This window comes from Haliotis cracherodii, unplaced genomic scaffold (assembly GCF_022045235.1).
Source record: "Haliotis cracherodii isolate W230 unplaced genomic scaffold, xgHalCrac1.p SCAF_29, whole genome shotgun sequence".
Lineage (NCBI taxonomy): Eukaryota > Metazoa > Mollusca > Gastropoda > Lepetellida > Haliotidae > Haliotis > Haliotis cracherodii.
The window spans coordinates 3876981-3893663 of NW_027266285.1; the positions used below are offsets into that span (position 1 = coordinate 3876981).

Sequence of the window (16683 nt, forward strand, 5' to 3'; positions counted from 1 at the left end):
CCTCAGCCCCTGCAAAACACGGTGATGTCAAGAGCACCTTGCTTTACACTTCATTTAGTAAGTTATACTATATGCCAACTTACCCACCAATCTTTTCTTTTAAAGACAAAATAAAAGTTTTCCAGGTGAAAATAAATTGGTAATAGTAGAGGGGGTCCCACTGAAACAAAAACAAAAACCCTTTAAGCGAGTACTTGTATGTTTTGTTGCTGCAGTCAGCACTATTCCTGCTACAACTGCCTGTAAGTAATCTAATCTGGACAAGACAATCCAATTCAACCAAGTCACTTAGCCTGAACACCTAAACAGTTAGTTGCATCTTACAACAAGCATAGCTTACTGAGAATACCCTGCAACTATTCAGAAAAAAGAGTTCACAGGTAAAATCCCATTTACAACAGTAAGTAGTAGTTATCAATACCCTCTCATCACTGACAAAGCCATGAAAGATAGATTGCCTGTTTGTCTGGGCAACTCACACAGAAAGAAGTAGTTATGCTGGAAGTTGTAGGGCATGACCCCCTTCTTCTTCCTCCCCCACGACACAGGGAGATAGTCCCCCAAGAGGAACAGGTAGTTGATCTCAATGTCAGGGTCCTTCTTCAGGATGTTAGGCTTGCAGTGGTGTTGGTTGTGGCGGAAATTCCACCAATGTGATGAGGCACCCTGTAACATTGATTGATAGAAATAATAATGACAACAACAACAACAAAAGGCCCATAGGGCCGGTATCGCTCACCTGAATATTTACGCAATCATGACAAAATATACATTTGCATTGTACATGTACATAATACTGCAAATATTTCATAATTTTGACTCTGTCAGCATTTAAAATGGGTGGATGGCAAATCTGACACAATGAATGTTTATTTCTGTAGATACAAATGTAGCATAAAGATCTGAACCATTTCCATGATTTGATCCAGGATCTAAGTTTCCAGAGGCAAGGCTGGGCCCCAGAGCGAATCCTATTGGCATGAATGTATTATTCTCTTCATAACAAACAAATGTATACAATGTATCTATTAATCATAGGGTGGGGATAATATCGGGTTGCATGTTATGGTCAAGGTTCCTTTGGGAGTGCTGGACAGATGAACAGAAGGGCCAGTCCTGGTAGCATATGTGCATTCCTCTCATTATATTCAGCAATTGTACTTATGGTTATACGGTGGGGATCTTAACTGTGTCCAAGTTATAAACTCTTTTGCCCCCGCCCTCAGCCCCTGGGGAGGGGGGGGGTGAGGGGGGGTGTCAGCCCCTCCATTTATATAATTGTGAATTCCCATCACCTGAGAGTACTTCCAACCAAATATGGTTTATATGTATCTCTTAGTTCCAGAGAAGTCGTCGTTTAAAGCAATATAGCCAAATTACCCCTATTTGGTCCTGCCCCTCAGTCCCTTGGGGGATCAACCCCTCCATTTGTACAGTCTGGAATCCTCACCACCAGAGAATGCTTCCAACCAAATATGGTTGATATCTATCTCTTAGTTCCAGAGAAGTCGTCGTTTAAAGCAATATAGCCAAATTACCCCTATTTGGCCCCGCCTCACAGCCCCTTTGGGGATCAACCCTTCCATTTGTACAGTTTTGAATCCTCACCACCAGAGAATGCTTCCAACCAAATATGGTTGACATCTATCTCTTAGTTCCAAAGAAGAAGTTGTTTAAAGCAATATAGCCAAATTACCCCTATTTGGCCCCGCCTCACAGCCCCTTTGGGGGTCAACCCTTCCATTTGTACAGTTTTGAATCCTCACCACCAGAGAATGCTTCCAATCAAATATGATTGATACCTATCTCTTAGTTCCAAAGAAGAAGTCTTTTAAAGTAATATAGCCAAATTACCCCTATTTGGCTCCTCCTCTCAGCCCCTTGGGGGGTCAGCCCCTCCATTTGTACAGTTTTGAATCCTCACCACCAGAGAATGCTTCCAACAAAATATGGTTGATATCTATCTCTTAGTTCCAAAGAAGAAGTACCGTGTACCCATTCACTGCTGGGTGAACAGAGGCACATCTCAAACACAAATAAATCCTATCACAAACTGATGAGTCGCTGGACATGAGTCCCACCTTGTTTGATTGGCATTCAAGAAGTTGGTGGTGAGTGAATAATAAAAATGCACAACTTTATGAATAACAACTTCTGGTTCATAGCATGTAGCAGCGTTTCAACTCCAGATTGATAACAGTGTAAGAATCTACATCGAAACATCGCGCAATAAGCCAGAAGTTGTCATCCATAAATTTGTATGTTTTTATAATGAGTCTCAAATTTAGAAATCCTGTGACAAACTGACGAGTCTGTAGACATGTGTCTCACCTTAATAAATCCTATAACCAAATTATGAGCCCAGTGGTTGAGTTTGTTACTTTTGAAGACAGACAGATGGCCATAGTCATGTTGCGTCCAGCCTGCTTGGGCCTGAAAGGAGACAAACATATAACCTGACAGGTAGGCAGAATAATGTCTATGTTATAAAGTCTGTTTACCTTTACTGTACATCTGGCTTAATTACCTTTGTGCTACTTTTTACTCTTACTGTACATCTGGCTTAATTACCTTTGCGCTACTTGTCACTCTTACTGTACATCTGGCTTAATTACCTTTGTGCTACTTGTCACTCTTACTGTACATCTGGCTTAATTACCTTTGTGCTACTTGTCACTCTTACTGTACATCTGGCTTAATTACCTTTGTGCTACTTGTCACTCTTACTGTACATCTGGCTTAATTACCTTTGTGCTACTTGTCACTCTTACTGTACATCTGGCTTAATTACCTTTGTGCTACTTGTCACTCTTACTGTACATCTGGCTTAATTACCCTTGTGCTACTTGTTACTCTTACTGTACATCTGGCTTAATTACCTTTATGCTACTTGTCACTCTTACTGTACATCTGGCTTAATTACCCTTGTGCTACTTGTTACCTTTACTGTACATCTGGCTTAATTACCCTTGTGCTACTTGTTACCTTTACTGTACATCTGGCTTAATTACCCTTGTGCTACTTGTCACTCTTACTGTACATCTGGCTAAATTACCTTTGCGCTACTTCTTACCTTTACTGTACATCTGGCTTAATTACCTTTGTGCTACTTGTCACTCTTACTGTACATCTGGCTTAATTACCTTTGTGCTACTTGTCACTCTTACTGTACATCTGGCTTAATTACCTTTGTGCTACTTGTCACTCTTACTGTACATCTGGCTTAATTACCTTTATGCTACTTGTCACTCTTACTGTACATCTGGCTTAATTACCCTTGTGCTACTTGTTACCTTTACTGTACATCTGGCTTAATTACCCTTGTGCTACTTGTTACCTTTACTGTACATCTGGCTTAATTACCCTTGTGCTACTTGTCACTCTTACTGTACATCTGGCTAAATTACCTTTGCGCTACTTCTTACCTTTACTGTACATCTGGCTTAATTACCTTTGTGCTACTTGTCACTCTTACTGTACATCTGGCTTAATTACCCTTGTGCTACTTGTTACTCTTACTGTACATCTGGCTTAATTACCTTTATGCTACTTGTCACTCTTACTGTACATCTGGCTTAATTACCTTTGTGCTACTTGTCACTCTTACCGTACATCTGGCTTAATTACCTTTGCGCTACTTGTCACTCTTACTGTACATCTGGCTTAATTACCTTTGTGCTACTTGTCACTCTTACTGTACATCTGGCTTAATTACCTTTGTGCTACTTGTCACTCTTACCGTACATCTGGCTTAATTACCTTTGTGCTACTTGTCACTCTTACTGTACATCTGGCTTAATTACCCTTGCGCTACTTGTCACTCTTACTGTACATCTGGCTTAATTACCCTTGTGCTACTTGTCACTCTTACTGTACATCTGGCTTAATTACCCTTGTGCTACTTGTCACTCTTACTGTACATCTGGCTTAATTACCCTTGTGCTACTTGTTACTCTTACTGTACATCTGGCTTAATTTCCCTTTGTGCTACTTGTCACTCTTACTGTACATCTGGCTTTATAACCTTTGTGCTACTTGTCACTCTTACTGTACATCTGGCTTAATTACCTTTGTGCTACTTGTCACTCTTACTGTACATCTGGCTTAATTACCCTTGTGCTACTTGTCACTCTTACTGTACATCTGGCTTAATTACCCTTGTGCTACTTGTCACTATTACTGTACTTCTGGCTTAATTACCTTTGTGCTACTTGTCACTCTTACTGTACATCTGGCTTAATTACCTTTGTGCTACTTGTCACTCTTACTGTACATCTGGCTTAATTACCCTTGTGCTACTTGTCACTCTTACTGTACATCTGGCTTAATTACCTTTGTGCTACTTGTCACTCTTACTGTACATCTGGCTTAATTACCTTTGTGCTACTTGTCACTCTTACTGTACATCTGGCTTAATTACCCTTGTGCTACTTGTCACTCTTACTGTACATCTGGCTTAATTACCTTTGAGCTACTTGTCACTCTTACTGTACATCTGGCTTAATTACCTTTGTGTTACTTGTCACTCTTACTGTACATCTGGCTTAATTACCTTTGTGCTACTTGTCACTCTTACTGTACATCTGGCTTAATTACCTTTGTGCTACTTGTCACTCTTACTGTACATCTGGCTTAATTACCTTTGTGCAACTTGTCACTCTTACTGTACATCTGGCTTAATTACCTTTGTGCTACTTGTCACTCTTACTGTACATCTGGCTTAATTACCTTTATGCTACTTGTCACTCTTACTGTACATCTGGCTTAATTACCTTTGCGCTACTTGTCACTCTTACTGTACATCTGGCTTAATTACCCTTGTGCTACTTGTTACCTTTACTGTACATCTGGCTTAATTATCCTTGTGCTACTTGTTACTCTTACTGTACATCTGGCTTAATTACCTTTGCGCTACTTGTCACTCTTACTGTACATCTGGCTTAATTACCTTTGTGCTACTTGTCACTCTTACTGTACATCTGGCTTAATTACCTTTGTGCTACTTGTTACCTTTACTGTACATCTGGCTTAATTACCTTTGTGCTACTTGTCACTCTTACTGTACATCTGGCTTAATTACCCTTGTGCTACTTGTCACTCTTACTGTACATCTGGCTTAATTACCCTTGCGCTACTTGTCACTCTTACTGTACATCTGGCTTAATTACCTTTGTGCTACTTGTCACTCTTACTGTACATCTGGCTTAATTACCCTTGTGCTACTTGTCACTCTTACTGTACATCTGGCTTAATTACCTTTGTGCTACTTGTCACTCTTACTGTACATCTGGCTTAATTACCTTTGTGCTACTTGTCACTCTTACTGTACATCTGGATTAATTATCCTTGCGCTACTTGTCACTCTTACTGTACATCTGGCTTCATCCAATAATCTGTGTGCTACTTGTTATCTAATACCTGTTATTGTTAATGTTAATCTGCAGTTTGCCACAACATATGTTGCACATAAACCTCTCATCACTTGGTTGCAGTCACTCTAGCTAGATCAACTTCGAAACGTATCTAAATGCAATAAACGAAAAGTTATGATCCATAAAATTTTAGGTTTTCTCACTATCAATATGGCTGTTTGAAAAAAGGTGTCGTTCAAAAACAACCCATAAATTCTCTAATCTCCTTTATCAAACCCATAAGCAGTGTGTCATCTGCAAATTTGACTGTGAAATTTCACAATTACCACACCTTTTAGTACAAAGGAGGCATAAGACAGATGACAGTACAAGACCCTGTGAGGCACTGGTGAATGTGTGCCAGAGGCAGTCACAGACAAATTCTGTGATTCCACAAACAGAAAATGGAACTCACTGCAGTATCAAAATAGAAGAATTTGCTCTTTTTTATCAATCTTTACAATTATTTTCAAGCTTTTCTGATGAATTTTGCCCAAGTGACGCCCAAACAGTTTAACATGTGATTCAAACATACAAAATATGAATCCTACAATAGAGCAAACTTTGAAATACATAATTCTCACTTTTAAACGTTCTTGTGGTATTATGACTTCATAAACCAAATTTACATGAAACCAAAACTAAATATCAACTACACTATGGATATTTCTTACATCAATTGTATGTTCTGTCACAGGTATATAATGACAGTTTGGGGAATTATTTTGTCTCAGATTTGGATTCGTGTCTTCGAAAAATGAGTTTGTATAATTCTTTTGAGGGGGAAATAGTTCTTTTTACCCTCAGAATCTACCGCAGACTAATTTTACAGCAGAATTCATCTGGGACAGAAGAGTGATAAATAAGCACAGCGTACAGACACAAATCACACCCTCTTCACAATACATTCTGCTCCTAACAAACAGGAATTGCTTCTTTTCATACAGTGCTTGTGTGTTTACCTGACATGTGGAATATAGCAGCACAGCAGCCATGTACGGCAGCCAGTCTGTGCCATAGTAGTACATCGTTGCTGCTGCTGATACCTCCATTGCCACCAGGCTGAGAAACTGGCACAAGAAAAACACTGGGTTTATCTTCATCCATCCAGACTTCTCCACTGTCTCGCGTAGTTCTCGGAAATCTTGTATCACAGGACTCTAACATGGCAGATTAGAAAATTACTGCAATAATATTAAAACTCCTGTGTATAGTAAGTAAATGAGTAATGGTGCTATTCACACTGATTAATGATACTTGTGAACACAAAAATGATATAGTCAGGTTGTATGTTAGTACTTAAGAGAAAGTCATCATATAATACCCATCACAATAATCATATGCGACAGTAAATATGCCACACATCGATAATTTGAAATATGTCATAAATCATTGTGCAAACAACTTGTATGAGGGGTGTTCATTAAAGATTTCCCCTGACCCACTTCCAATGGACCTAGTGGAATGAAACTTGGCATAGGTATTAGCCTTTCTCCACATAGGAACCACCAAGAGTTACACACTTCTCCCATCGTTTTATGCAACTATGGAGACCTCGCTTGTTAAAGCCCTCATTTTGCGTCTGAAACCAGGACTTGACTTCAGAAATCAGTGTTTCATCATCTGTGAAATGTTTTCCCTTCAAAAGTGACTTCATTGTTGGAAAGAGGTGGAAGTCAGGTGGTGCAAGGTCAGGAGAGTAAGGAGGATGTGGAAGGATTTCATAGCCACAGGACCGCGCTTCTGTCTGGGCAACATGAGAGTTGTGTACTGGAGCATTGTCTTGCAGGAGACGGACACCCTTGGTCAGCATGCCACGCCTCTTAAGCTTGATAGCGTCCCGCAATTTCCGCAGCAGTGAAGCATAATAAGCTCCTGTAATTGTGGTACCCTTTGCCAAGAAATCCATCATCACTACTCTGTGCTGGTCCCAAAACACAGTGACCATGACCTTGCCTGCAGAGGGTTGGACACGTGCTTTCTTTTGGGGTGGTGACTCCACATGCTTCCATTGCATCGACTGAATTTTAGTCTCAGGATCATAGTGATGGACCCATGTTTCATCCTGTGTGATATGTCAGTCAAAAAAGTTTGCCTGGTTTTTTTGGCACATGTCCACAAGATCCTTTGAGCAATTGACTCGTTCCTGCTTTTGGAAAGGTGTGAGCATCCTAGGAATCCATCGTGCAGACACCTTATGCATGTTCAAATTGTCATGGATGATTTTTTCCACAGACCCTACACTGATCTGACATCTTGTGCTAACTGGCCAAAATGGCGGTCTCCACTTGATGGATAGTGTCCTCATCAATGGCTGAATGGGGGCGACCAGGAATGGCAGCTGTTTCCACATATGTCCAACCACACTTGAACTGGCGGTGCCAGTGTTTAACAACGTCATATGATGGGGCATCTTCCCCATAAGTTGCTTTCATTTCATCGAAAGTTTCTTTTGGTCTGCGACCTTTCAAAAATAAAAACCTAATCACTGCTCGGTATTCTACTGGCTCCATTGTCACACCCTACTCAATCATAACACCTGTAAAAGTGGTAAGATTAATAGTTCGGTGCTGCAAATTCAGAGATAACCCATAGATACATGTATCATTAGTAATTCATTACACATGTGAAATTTCAACCAAATATGATAACCCTAAGTGGTTTAGGGGAAATCTTTAATGAACACCCTTTGTACAACAAATCAATTTTTTTTAAATCAATTGATAACATTTATGGCAAAATGTATTTTTAGAAATAATTGAAACGTTCACCTCATTAACTTTATTATCAAAGTTCCTTTGGATGCAACAAGCATTGCAATCATTGCTTAATCTCAAGTCACTTGATCCAGTGCTCAAAATCAATGATTAATCTGTTAGCCAGTGTAACTGTAAATCAGGGCACTACTCTATCTCTGATCATCATCCTGGCGTGCCATACCCTCTCCCCCAATACAGGCCACCTTCCTCTGATGACCTGAATCAGTTGGCTGCAGACAGCTTCCAGCTGGTGGGCTTCAGGATACGTAGACACAGTGAATGTTGTTTAATGCCACGAACAATCGGCTGACTGCATGTGCAGCAATGCATATTGCTGGGTTATGATGATACACAATCAACCATATATTACATAAACACCTACCCTGCATTAATTCCTACATTCATGAATGACCTGTTGTACCCTGCATTAATTCCTACATTCATGAACAACCTGTTGTACCCTGGATTAATTCCTACATTCATGAACGACCTGTTGTACCCTGGATTCACTCCTACATTCATGAACGACCTTTTGTACCCTGGATTCATTCCTACATTCATGAACGACCTTTTGAACCCTGATTCATTCCTACATTCATGAACGACCTCTTGTACCCTGGATTCATTCCTACATTCATGAAAGACCTGTTGTACCCTGCATTAATTCCTACATTCATGGACGACCTGTTGTACCCTGGATTCATTCCTACATTCATGAACGACCTGTTGTACCCTGGATTAATTCCTACATTCATGAACGACCTGTTGTACCCTGGAATCATTCCTACATTCATGAACGACCTGTTGTACCCTGGATTCATTCCTACATTCATGAACGACCTCTTGTACCCTGGATTCATTCCTACATTCATGAACGACCTGTTGTACCCTGGATTCACTCCTACATTCATGAACGACCTGTTGTACCCTGGATTCATTCCTACATTCATGAACGACCTGTTGTACCCTGGATTCATTCCTACATTCATGAACGACCTGTTGTACCATGGAATCATTCCTACATTCATGAACGACCTGTTGTACCCTGGATTCATTCCTACATTCATGAACGACCTGTTGTACCCTGGATTCATTCCTACATTCATGAACGACCTGTTGTACCCTGGATTCATTCCTACATTCATGAACGACCTGTTGTACCCTGGATTCATTCCTACATTCATGAACGACCTGTTGTACCCTGGATTCATTCCTACATTCATGAACAACCTGTTGTACCCTGGATTCATTCCTACATTCATGAACGACCTGTTGTACCCTGGAATCATTCCTACATTCATGAACGACCTGTTGTACCCTGGATTCATTCCTACATTCATGAACGACCTGTTGTACCCTGCATTAATTCCTACATTCATGAAAGACCTGTTGTACCCTGGAATCATTCCTACATTCATGAACGACCTGTTGTACCCTGGAATCATTCCTACATTCATAAACGACCTTTTGAACCCTGATTCATTCCTACATTCATGAACGACCTCTTGTACCCTGGATTCATTCCTACATTCATGAAAGACCTGTTGTACCCTGGATTCATTCCTACATTCATGAACGACCTGTTGTACCCTGGAATCATTCCTACATTCATGAACAACCTGTTGTACCCTGGAATCATTCCTACCTTTGATTTCCTCAAGTATTGTACCCTGGAGTACTACAGGTGTATTTGTGAGATGAGCCTGCAGCTAGAGACTAACTGAATACGGACATATTGAACTCACGGGTTTGTATTCCTTGACGACTCCAATCTGCAAGGCCTTCATGTACTTCTGTACAAACTCCCTGTCTTTGTGAAACGCCACCCACGCATCCTACAAGACAAATTAGTCACTGTACACTCATGATGAAGTCAATGCAAATAGAAACCTATTCATTCTGAGTATCAAGAAACAAAGATTCACAATTACTTGTGAGCTCATTGGAGAATGAACCTTCATAGAGTCAGGGCCAAACCACATGAACATCAAGCATTCTGTCATTAACTGTCAAGTGGGGTTGAGGTTCCGGTACAGAAACCTAGAAAATTATAGTAGAGTACATGCCAGATCTGCCATTCAAGAAGCATTTGATAATTATTTTTTCCGCTTTCTCCAAAACAATGACCAAGTACAAGTCATCCACAACATTCATGAAAAGGGGCTTCCAACGGCTAACACACCTCCGATGCTCATATCATCTTCCACTTACAAGACCCAGGCCGTTACTACCAGTAACTCCAAACAGTTACCATGACTCTAGCCATGCTAGACATCACATATTTTTCTGGTGCATGTATGCGGGGTGAGTTGATGGAAGGAGATTCACCGGGAGCTGTTGGCACCGTGTCTGAGACTGGCTGGCCTATTCTGATATCTTCTGCCAATCATTTACTAAATTTCAAAGAAAGGCAGTGCTGATGCTGTACTTCTGGTCTTGTATAATGGCCAAAAATCCAACATATCTTTTGGAATTATCCAATGGGTTAAGAAGAACAACATTGTTGTCAACCAGCCACCTTCTCCAACCTTGGACATCGGATGTAATGGACCCTGGGAAACAGATGGAACTGCTGCGTGTCACAGATACCTCAGTGAGTTTGGGAGGAGGGTCCATCACAAGATATGATGTTTGCAAGATGGTCTGCATGTCATCATCTCCATGATGATGCCACACCACATCTAGATCTGTGTTTTTTTAACGATTGGGTAGATTTGATTATAACTCGGATATCATCACAGATGTTTCAGTCACTCCATCTCTATCATTCCAACACCAGTCAGTATCTGTAACAACAGATCTGACAGCAGCTCATCAGTTTTTGGAGAAATGTGGCCCCCCGAGACATGTACACATGTGCATGATATTTGAAAAGGTTGAGAATGGGAGCCTTTTTTTGTTCACCCGAACGATAATTACGTAACTTGTACATATTATTGTAAAATTACTCATTTTATTGATCACTTGTGATGTCAAAATTTGTAGCCCTCCAAGCACGCCATATTTGCTCAAGGGAGATCAATGTTGGTCAGCCAATCGTCTGACTGAAACCTGATGACATCATTCAGTTTGTTTGGACGCGGAAGCAATTGGCCCATCACTTCATTATCATAAGGAAAGAATGATCATGATTAGCTCAAAATATCAATAAAAGTCAAGTAAATAGAAAGATAACACTTAACTTCAATATTTATTATATACGTCAGTGTAAAAGACTTAGTTTTCTGAAGTTGAGAAAAGTGATATTTTCTGTGCAATGAATATAACACCAGATATTTCACTGCAGTGAACATAACACTTTGAAGGAAAAATTGTCATGCAAGAGTAACTCCCTTCAAATTGTCGTAAGTGTCTAGCCTGTACACAAACTTTCAACATCCTTTTTACGACAGATGGTCATTTGTGAAGTTAATATCACTTCTTGAAGTCTGTTATTCTCTTGGAAATGTTTTGTCATAAACTGTAAATTTCTCATTTAAGTCTTTAACCGAAACCGTTTGTTTCGCAAAGCACATGTCTGTTACTTGACCAGCATGTATTCTTTCGCTTTCAACAGTTTTCAAGAATTTTTAAAGTTCATTTGGTATATAATCATATCTTAACGTATGACAAAGAATTTTCATTATCCAAAATATTTTTTTATACTTCTGTATATATTTTTTAAGGATTTTGCAAAGACAAAAATACTTTTTAAGTCGCATATACAGGGGGTGGTGAATTGTCCCTGTGTGTTAGGAAGGGAGAATTTATGTTTTACATTTGTAATGAAATAATTTAATTTCTGGTCGACAAGTACACACAAAATATATAAAAAATAGGATATTCCATGTGTCATGTGAAATATCATATTTCTCTTATCTCGTGACGGGAGGGGGATGAGATATTCTCTGTTTTTTTATTCTCAGGATGTGGCAATGTATGTTTCTTATGTGACCAAATCCATATTACACAAGGATAAATCAAAAAGACAAATTATATTGATCTTTAGTGAAAAGCGATCACACACGTGATCTCATCTCATTTTACTTTTCCTCGTTTTCATTAGAAGCGAGAAATATTTATCCGAAAATGAACAAGACAGACTCTTGTGCGGAAATATTTTTAAAAAACCACCAAAATCACCTTGCTTAAATACAAGTTTAGAAAAGACACATGGACGGTGTCTTGTGACTAAATCAAACAACCTGATGATGCGCTTTCAGTTCTGTCATTGCTTTCTACCTGTCTGTCATTTCTACCCCAAAATACAATTCTGAAATCTATTTGAGCTATATTTCCCCAAATGCATAACCTGTATATATTGCGAAATCCATAGCATAATTATATAGTGTTAAGGATAAACATGTGTAGATTGAACTTTGGGAATTTTGTTTTTTGTCAGTTTGCAGACGACAGATAATAGCATTTCTTGTACATTTTGATGAATGAAAAAATTGATTGTACTACCGGAGATACTAAAAATGTAATTTGTATAACTGAAGCACAACTACAGAAATATGTCCCGGTCCATATTGCATAAGGTGTTAATGAAAGTGAGACACCGGAAGGGTTCATGCATTACAAAACTCACCGTCGCATCTTCACCGGCGTAATGGCTGATGACTTTGGCACCGCCAGGGTGTTTCTTAGCCCATGTTGTTATGTCGTAAATATTTCCGTTAATAATCAACCATTTGTCATCCGCCTTGTTGTGGCTCGTTACTTCCTCGACACTGAAAACACCAAGTTTCCTGGTACCGTTTTCTGCCTTCCCACCTCTTCCCATCTTGTCACAATAATCCGTCCTGTCTTCTGTTCTCAAGTTTTGTTCACAAATGTCTCATCATTGCTCTACAAACGGTAGACAAGTAAAACACATGCACGATACACATAAACTCCTAGCTGCTCCCCTGCCGCTTCCTATTACAAGGTGAAGGCCGATAACAGTGTGTTCCTCCAACTAGTTCAATCTATATAACTGATCGTCCTTCAAACTGATTTTACTTGCAATTAGTAACGGGTAATTTGATAGAATGGATATTGAAAGTTGAAAGCAGTAGCCTGTGATATAGCATTTAGTTATGTCAATCGTCTATATGAATATTGCAAATTATTATTTCAAAGTTACGTAATTTAACCAAAATACGTATGCTTGTCAGTAGTATTCCCGCGCACCGGCTGTTTATGGGTGTCCATAGTGACAGATACCTGTTGGAAACGAATCATTGAATGTTTGCATTCACAACCCGCAGGCCTTATGTAAACGTTGTTTTAATGGCCATTTTCATCAAATAAATGGCTGTAGTTTTGTCAGTTGAATCTGCATTATAAGCCTTGAGAAATCTAAATTATATCAGAATAAAAACAATGCAATCAGTGAATCAAATCTATTTTTTGTTTAGCCATGTGTATTAAAACAGACAGATCTAGTACTAAGAAGTCAACGAAAAACAAACATTGTTCATTTCAAACATTCGTGTATTGTTCGATACATGTTAACGTGTTGCAAAGCAAAAAAAATGTCTTGTTACATTCGTTGTTGGGCGTATGAACGACCTAGATCTATATGATCATATGTAGTTCAAGAGACGAGTCATGCTGAGGAGCTAAACATAGATCTATCTGTCACCCAGTTGGCATCCTTGAATATATTCCTAGCCATATTATCACTGATTCACAATAGCGCGCATCTAATTATATCAATGAACACAAATAAGACACTTATATCTGTTCCGTGGTTGTACTACTAATAAAAGTGGCCTATGTTGTAACAACCATGTCAAATGTACAAAGCAGAAACAACGTATGGATAACAACTTCTTTATTTTACTGTCACGGGCGACGTTTCGGTACAGGTCGATCCTTTTACCGCTGTCAAGCAAGGTATAAGGATCTATACCGAAACGTCGCCCTTGACAGTAAAATAAAGAAGTTTTTTTATCAATAAATTATCTACTTTGTCATCCGTCAACTTGTGTCAACTGTGTATTATATATTGTGCACGTGCTGAAAGTCACGTACGTTATCAACTAAACAAATATACATGTATGCCTTGGTATTAACTAGTATTGATAGGTACATTGATTCAAATCTATGTGACAGTATTGGTGCAACAAAAACAACCTTATTGTTAAGTTGCGCCCGTTTGTCATCATAATGTATAAGGTTCAGCGTGGGGCTGCACTGGGCAGGTCAATATATAACCATGATAAACACAGACGGGAGTGTGACTAGCCGGGCACAGTCAGCTCCCGACGTACGTCACCTGTGTGTACCGGTGGTTGTTTGGGTGCAGTGGGGTGTGGCCCTGTGGTAAAGCGGTTTTTATCTCGTGTTCTACCGAAGCATGTATCCGACGTCAGCTGGGGTATTTTCAGCATTATTCATTCCTGAGATAAAAAAAATTGTCTCATGGATTTATAAACCTCTACATTGATTTTCTAAGCTAAACAATATTCCAAAATAAAACATCACGAAGAAAACCGCAACTATATTTTGATTTGGGATACATAGGAAATACACTGCGATTGACACATGTCACAATCAAAATTATGTTGTTTATTCTATCAAATATGGTAAATTTTATATGAAAAGGTTATTATTCGCAACTGTTCCACAAATACATTCTTTTGATTCTATGTACTGGCATTACACCAAGACGAACAGGTCTCGCTATAGTAGTTTCTGGTCCATCTGTCGCAAGTCTCCCCATTCTACAGAGTGATCTTAAAGTATGGGAGTTATGATCGTCTAAGCGATAAATTCGCTTTGTGGAAGTGGGTCATGGTTATTGTTAGATTCCTAGAGATATTCTGCTCAGAAGCGCATAGCTTAATTACTAGATTTTGTCTTTCTCCTGCTGTGACTACAATCGTTTCTTAATGAAGCTTGAATACATTATGCAATCATTATACCTTCGACAGACAAACCAGATCCTGTTTGGGGACAAGACATATAACTTCCTACAATAGGAGATTTGACGTCCCACTTGTTCTTAACAACTCGTGTTGCTTTGTATCTAAACTTTCCATGTCAGACCAAGTCAAACATTTGATTGAAAAAATACCGTACCATTGAATTTGCATGATATAGTTTACCCTGGGAGCAAACGAATTTGTTGATCAATGTAGCATTGTTCGGATATTATGTCAGTTGTATCACTCACTATTTCATTAGGTGTGTACGCTTATTAAAACAATGGACAGAAATACCTTTGAGTGGCTTCTGGCATATCATGTTCCTTTCAGAACAGATTTTCAAGTACTACTCGTATCTTCGCTCTTTCTTCAGAAGATTTAATAATACTGATGTACACTCCATCATATATAAACTGCTTTTGCAAAAGCAAAGCGACATTGACTTGTGATAAAGAAAACACCCTTGATTACATTGTATTTCAGATGCCACTTGTTGATTAATGTTTGCAACGCTTAGGGGAAACTGGAGTCCAGTTGGGTTTACAGCTTATCAAGGTCGTGTCAGCAGTATTCCTGGGCATCGTCCTCATGGGAGATACCGTCCACACCTGGTCTAGTCAATGAAGTAAATCACTGATACCGTCCACACCTGGACTAGTCAATGAAGTAAATCACTGATACCGTCCACACCTGGACTAGTCAATGAAGTAAATCACTGATACCGTCCACACCTGGACTAGTCAATGAAGTAAATCACTGATACAGGCCACACCTGGACTAGTCAATGAAGTAAATCATTGATACCGTCCACACCTGGACTAGTCAATGAAGTAAATCACTGCTACAGGCCACACCTGGACTAGTCAATGAAGTAAATCACTGATGTAGGCCGCAACCGGAACTAGTCACTGAAGTAAATCACTGATACCGTCCACACCTGGACTAGTCAATGAAGTAAATCACTGATGTAGGCCGCAACCGGAACTAGTCACTGAAGTAAATCACTGATACAGGCCACACCTGGACTAGTCAATGAAGTAAATCACTGATAACGTCCACACCTGGACTAGTCAATGAAGTAAATCACTGATACCGTCCACACCTGGACTAGTCAATGAAGTAAATCACTGATACCGTCCACACCTGGACTAGTCAATGAAGTAAATCACTGATACAGACCACACCTGGACTAGTCAATGAAGTAAATCATTGATACCGTCCACACCTGGACTAGTCAATGAAGTAAATCACTGCTACAGGCCACACCTGGACTAGTCAATGAAGTAAATCACTGATGTAGGCCGCAACCGGAACTAGTCACTGAAGTAAATCACTGATACAGGCCACACATGGACTAGTCAATGAAGTAAATCACTGATGTAGGCCGCAACCGGAACTAGTCACTGAAGTAAATCACTGATACAGGCCACACCTGGACTAGCCAATGAAGTAAATCATTGATACAGGCCACAACCGGAACTAGTCAGTGAAGTAAATCATTGATACAGGCCACACCTGGACTAGCCAATGAAGTAAATCATTGATACAGGCCACAACCGGAACTAGTCAATGAAGTAAATCATTGATACAGGCTACAACCGGAACTAGTCAATGAAG

The 16683-nt window shown here is 39.6% G+C and overlaps 1 protein-coding gene across 1 annotated transcript in view; it reads right to left on the minus strand.

The window, feature by feature from the left end:
* The window catches only part of LOC139473483 (fatty acid desaturase 2-like), a 36616-nt gene extending 23544 nt beyond the window's left edge, over nt 1-13072 (minus strand). Inside the window, exons 1-6 of the mRNA XM_071256085.1 lie at nt 12741-13072; nt 9916-10005; nt 6374-6571; nt 2332-2433; nt 480-666; nt 84-160 (exon numbers count right to left, since the gene is read on the minus strand). Coding sequence (XP_071112186.1) covers nt 84-160; nt 480-666; nt 2332-2433; nt 6374-6571; nt 9916-10005; nt 12741-12935 — 849 coding nt within the window. The 5' untranslated portion in view covers nt 12936-13072. The remainder of the gene's footprint in view (nt 1-83; nt 161-479; nt 667-2331; nt 2434-6373; nt 6572-9915; nt 10006-12740) is intronic.
* Nucleotides 13073-16683: the final 3611 nt, after the last annotated feature.